The 6,771-nt window shown below is 33.5% G+C and overlaps 1 protein-coding gene across 1 annotated transcript; it reads left to right on the top strand.

Annotated features, from left to right (window-relative positions):
• Positions 1–263: 263 nt before the first annotated feature.
• LOC144343135 (histamine N-methyltransferase A-like) lies at positions 264–5,350 on the top strand. Its single transcript, XM_078005856.1, has 3 exons — positions 264–318; positions 437–760; positions 5,001–5,350. The coding sequence occupies exons 1-3, from the start codon at positions 264–266 to the stop codon at positions 5,348–5,350; spliced, it is 729 nt and encodes a 242-aa protein (XP_077861982.1).
• The last annotated feature ends 1,421 nt before the right edge of the window (positions 5,351–6,771 follow it).

The raw sequence follows: 6,771 nt of genomic DNA on the forward strand, positions 1-6,771 counted from the left end.
GTCACAGGCTAATTTGTTCTCACCCCATTGTACATTATGTAAAGGATTTTTTAGTTTGGATAGTAACTGGGCTATTTTATGACTACTAAATGTTCATCTATTTTCAAGTTCATCCAACTGAATTTAATTTCAATGGCTCAACATATATCGGAACTAAACGAATTTCTGGAGGAGTAAAACGAGAGGTTTGAAACCGCAATGGAATATGGCTCAAAACTAGGAAGGATAATTATGAAGAGGAAGTAAATAACCTGATTGCCAATATGCAAATAGACCAATCTCCGGAAGTACATGTACTGGCCACTGGATCTGGAAATGGTAGGTGTATATATTTAATGACTTATTCTTAGTCCTACTGTAGTTTGTTGTCATTGTAATGTTATTGTAACTGTGATATAATTGATCTTAACATTCATGTGTATGTGTAACTTTTTAGGTAGTGCAGATGAATACCTCATCAATGCACTGGTGGAGAAATATTCCAAAGTACGATATTGCGTCATTGATCCTGCAAAAGAACCTCTAGGAAAATTCAAGGTTTTGGTTCAGTCTCATGAGAACAAGTGGGACAATGTTAGCTTTGAGTTCCATGCACAGGTAATCAATGATTATCTAAAAGACTGCGAAGCCGTAGAGAGATATCATCTCATTCATATATGTAATGCCGTGCATTGTTTTAAAGACGGGAGAAAAGTTGTGTCCGAGTTATGCAATGGTCGTTTATATGACAAGGGAATTATTCTAATTAGAGTGATTAGAGGTAAGTCAATCAATATATGGGATAGAAACGTGTTTATCGTACATATAACGTGTTATTTGCTTTCAAAAATAATCTCATATTTTACCAGTGTTTATCAAAATATTTCGAATAATAATAATAATAATAATAATAATAATAATAATGAGGTTATTACGAGGAGAATACCGAAAAATATAGATGTAACAACCTTATCAATATGAATCTTTTCCTCCCAATGATACATCATGGGAATGCCGAAATCCAACAAGTTTAGAACTGAATCAGAGAACTTCTTTGTGTGGTGTCCGGTCAAACCCTGGTGGCAGTCATTCAGTGAATGGGATCCATATTTGGAATTCACATTTCCTAATATGGTAGGATGAAAATACCGCAAAATTATGGCCCGCTGTAACTTATGGCGTCACGGTCACCGATGTATAATAATAATAAATATACGTAACTATTAAATTTGCCATCACTATGTACGTTTTTTGTTTAAATGATGTTTATAAAATACCCACCAATTGCCTTGGTCTAAAGAACTCGAGTAAGCAAATCGTAAACGTATGAACGTAGACGATGATACATGAAACACTAGTTTATAAACTTGAAATCACATTAATCCAGACAATTAAGTTATTACGTATAAATGGTAACGAATTTTATGGAAGTTGTATTTTCTAATCGGACATAAACAAAGACAATCGCCTTGATTTGTTTCTGTTGTGAGTGTGTATAAAATATTTAATAGACAGTTACAGTTCAGATTAAATGAACATAATACAGATGGTAGATATATAGACGTAGTGCTGTTTCTTATATTTTTTTGTAATTACTTTATTGTAATTACTTCTCCATGCATTCGTCGTTATTTGTCCATGCATTCTATAGTCAATTAACAAGACATTACAGTTGACATGTAAAACTTTGAACTTTGGATTTTACATAAATAACTGGGTTAACAATTACACCACATTGCAGCAATCATCAAGCTGATTGATTGATTTAATCTGTACAACTAATTAACTCCACAATTATCTGCGTTTCTTATACAATCATGTTGTTTGGTTTATAATGAATAGTGGCCAGTTATGATAGCTTTATATTTATATTAACTCTTGCACTGTAAATCTAGGTGTTTTAAAATATGACACATTTTTGTCCCCACTTTAAAATAACTTTTAAGTGATTTATAATTAAACACATTAAGCGTTTTTCTTAAAATCGCAATTGAGTTAGTTTACAACACTACTATTTTAAAATAAAACAATTTTACTTTTGTGTGATAAAACATTTAAAGTGTTTATAAGCTTGTCTACACTTTAAAAACACCTAAAGTGTTTATAATCTGCATAATTGCGAGAAGTGTATATTAGAACATTTCGTGGGATGCTTTTGCCCATAACCCATGTACAGTGGTGCCATTAGAAACACGTGCTTATTATCACAACACTTTTAAAAGTGTTTTACTGGTCGCACATTTGTAAAGTGTTCCCACCAGGAACATGTATGAAAAGTGATTATTATCTCAACACTTTTAAAAGTGTTTTTACTAGACACACATTTTGTAAAGTGTTTACAATCACGACACATAGAAAAATGTCTCAACCGAAGACATGTTTTAATGAAGTGTTTACTATCACAACTGTTGGAAAAGTGATTTCACTAGACACACATTTTGAAAAGAGTTTCCACCAGAAATATGTATTGGAATAGTGTTTATGAAAAGTAAAACACAAACTGAATATTGACAAGTGCTCGTAACAGATACACATTTTAAAATGTATTTACACTGATAACATAGTAAAAATCATAAACATTATCATTTTCGAAAACAAATTATATCAAATGACGCGTTTCATGATGAAGCACTTTGCACTATTGTACAGTAATCATAACAAACGATAAACAAATCACATAATCAAGTAAGAATGTATTCCTAAATATAAACATTAATAAAGTAAGTTGGAGTTTATAGTTGTAAAAGATAATATCAATCGCGTTAATAAGTGTGTTTACTGAAATTCAAACCTTTCGCGAACCTGTAGATACAATACCCAATATTTGTGAACATTAACACTTCAAAACAGATGAGTAATTAACTGAAACGAACAATAACATTTTTGAACCCTTTCCTCACTGACATAAATGAAAAGGTCTAATCTCTTCCCATGTGGTATTGTTGTCTCGAATGCAGTACCTCCGGGCACATCAAGTTCCTGGGGACATTAAAAATCATTAATTTCATATATTGTGATCCCATTCACACTCAATCCTCGACTTTGAATATATGCACTACATCTATTTTATTTCATTTATCTTTTACTTTTCTATCCGTCAAATGGGTTGATTGTTTATTTTCATAACTTTTATAATCACTCCTAAAAAGGATAATGTGGTATTTTGAAAATAATTTACCTATTAAACCAAAGTTCTTCTCGCATAGAAGACGAGGGCACTGAACTAACAATAACCCATATTAACAGGACAAAATTAATTCCGAATATTAGTAGTATTATCTTGTCCGCTCCGATTCTCTTAACATCAGAAAAGTATAATATTATCAAACTGCAGTGAGTAGTGTTCAAATAATTATCAGTATTGTTTCAAGCAATGCGATATTTGAATCTGAAATATACAATGTAAAATATTATTGTTGTTATAAACTAACGCACATGTAATGTGAAAACGAAAATATGGTCACGAATTGAACTGCAATTTCCTGTTAAATTCTGCAACATTTTCTATGATTTTATTTGGTAACTCAAATCTTGTCTATATGGCATCTCGGCATGAAGGTAATATGGTATGGAATTCACTGGACCTGTAAATTCATGAACTTAAGTTTAATACTAAAATACTAAAACCGGTAAATTTATCGCTACATGCACAGTATGACTTGCTGACGAATGTGACGTGTGTGAGCATTTCTTTTCAAAAATTATGCTGCATACAATCGATAATAAGTACTGCGTACATTATAGATGCATATCGTAGACGGCATTCAAAAGCGTCTTGTATATAATCGGGTGTTTTAGGTTGAAACATTGCACGTGTGTTTGTTTTCTGAAGTGCCTCAAAATTAAAAAGTTTCAAAGTCAAGTGATTTACTTACTCTTATGCACGTTTGTACATGTCATATACGTAAGCACTTATGAAACATGCATAGTCGAGTATTTTACCTTGAAACATTGCATGTGTGTTTGTTTTCTGAAGTGCCTCAAAATTAAAAAGTTTCAAAGACAAGTGATTTAGTTACTTTTATGAACGTTTGTACATGTCATATACGTAAGCACTTATAAAACATGCATAGTCGGGTGTTTTACTTGAAACATTACATGTGTGTTTGCTATAGAAAGTGCTTCAAGATAAAACAATTTAACATTTTGGAAGAAAGTGTTTAGGTGTTTTAGTTACATGAACATAAATATGCCTTATACACTTTGCGAAACATTTATAGTCTGGTATTTCGTGTTGAATCATCGCTGGTTATTTTGCTTTCTGAAGTGTTTCAAATTGAACATTTTTCGAGAAAATTACATGTGATAATGTTCAGATGTGATTGGAACTTCAACTACTGATCACCAATTGCAGATTAATAAAATCCTTTAGGTCAGGAGGTACTTAATGCACCACGTGTCTCGATTTCTAGTTGTACTTAGGTTGGTAAGACTAAATAGGTTGGTGCTTGACCCATCTCATTATGCATTGAATTACGTCACTTTTGGTGATTGTCAAGTTGGCATATACACCATAATATTTACTCACGAGTCTCCAGACTTTTCACTCAATTGTGTTAATACTGCTTGTATAAAGTTGGATGCATCAGTCCATAAATGTTCTATCAATAAACACTTTAATGACACATTTATGTCGCCATAAAACACTCAGTGTTTTATTTTGAAAAAGTGTATGTGTGTTTACAATGTGCTTAATTTCCATCAAAAATTGTTTTAATAACTCTCTAAAACACTTTTCTATAAATACTAAAACACTACTGTGTTGATAGAAAACACAAGTGTTTTATTATATAATACACATATTTTTAATTACAACAATGTGTTTTCAATTAAAACGGCGTGTTTTAATGAAAAAAACATGAAAGTGATTCCAAGATTTACAGTGTGGTCACTCTCGTGTTGGTACTTCAGTATTTTTTTTTCAATTCAACGCACTGTTCTATACTTGCATAACAATCACAATATAAATGTGAATATTCAATGTTGATCACAATATGATATTTCCATATTTTCTTATTTAGAAGGATGGGAGAAATGTAGAAAGAACTTCAAGAGATATTTGTATGACCCAAATAAAAACCTACTTGGAGCAACAATGGTAGAGGAGTTCCTGAGACATGAATCAAAATTAGCGGTCGTCAAAAATATCAAACGATATGTACCAATTACTGCCACAAAATGTTTTGACGAATTCTCTGACGATGGGAATAAATTGCTGGATTTTTTTCACCAGAAATTAGATTTTAGAAAATCGTTGCCCAAAGATGAATTCGCAACCCTACTGTCGTTCTTCAAAGACAAGTGCTATGATGTTGTAGGTGATGAGGTCATATTTGATGCTACTGAATGTGATATTATAGGCTCTAAGTAGAAATGATTTGGTTGTCAATTAATATAGATTTGTGCCACGAAGTGTGGCATGTGGAAGATTAAAATTAAACGCATGCACTAAATTTCAAACAGGCAAAGAATGATGTACATCTGAATGTGGTTTTGTGTTGCTTACATGGAATGTAGTTGAAATTAGTTACAGTCTTGAATATACAATCACCTAATTGAACCAAACCTGATTATATGGTCTATTAGTTTATGACAACTATAAAACAATGCCAAATCTTTATATATATAGATTTAATTTCAATTTGACTGCAACCTTTATCCTATGGGGTTTCATAGTGTAGTGTAGTGTAGTGTAGTGTAGTGTAGTGTAGTGTGCGGTGCGGTGCGGTGCGGTGTACTGTGCTGTGTACTGTGCTGTGTACTGTACTGTGCTGTGTACTGTACTGTGCTGTGTACTGTACTGTACTGTGATTTTTGATTTACGGGTATGTAAAACGAAATTACATTAACGGATGTAACTGATAACTTTTCCAATGAAATCCTTAGCACCCCCGTTGGCAGGCCAGTCACACTGGTTCTCACCACAAGAGGTTACGATCCCCCTGCCAAATGCTAAGTACAACTGAAACCATTATATACATAGTTACATGAAAAATTGTCCACCTATGCGGATCTGTTTGTGCAGGAGTTTTACGACCGTATGCCCTTACTGACGTCAACCAAACTTGTTATGTGGGAAGTTGGCACCCAAGGCTCACAGGTGCTACACCTTGCCCAAGGGTGACCTGGAGGTAGTTGTGGCAAAGGGTAACCTCATTCTCCCACGTCCATAGACTCCACAACCGGATGTAGTTTAAAATCTTGCCCAGGACACATATATACATATTTAAATAAATGTAAACGTTGCCTTTAATAGGTAATACCTCACACGTGAGGCTGAGTTGGTGCAAGGCTTTTATGACGGTATGCCCTTACTGACGTCAACCAAACTTGTTATGTGGGAAGTTGGCACCCAAGGCTGACAGGTACTACACCTTGCCCAAGGGTGACCTGGAGGTAGTTGCGGCAAAGGGTAACCTGACCAAAACTATGGATTTATATTTGTAAATCCACATTTCACGCGGTGATTGTAATACATAGTGCTAAGATATTATACTGACTTACTGCTTTCCGTTGATTTCTCTCATCCTTGATTCATGATTTTACGTTAAGTGATTTGTATATCTTGTTTTAATCCCAGTGCCGTTGTGCAAATTTGTTCAATCAATCCTATTTTTAATGCTAGATTTTGTATACAATCAAAACAGTTTCTATATAACTATATAAATCACATATTACATTTCAACTGGGTGCTAATTACCCGGAAAATATCCTATTCCTATTCTCTGTCTCGATGGTTGGAATTCACATTTTGTTGCTGAATCGAAACCCTCTGATGTCCACGGTATGGTC

This window comes from Saccoglossus kowalevskii, chromosome 3 (genome assembly GCF_978046115.1).
Source record: "Saccoglossus kowalevskii chromosome 3, keSacKowa6.1, whole genome shotgun sequence".
Classification (NCBI taxonomy): domain Eukaryota; kingdom Metazoa; phylum Hemichordata; class Enteropneusta; family Harrimaniidae; genus Saccoglossus; species Saccoglossus kowalevskii.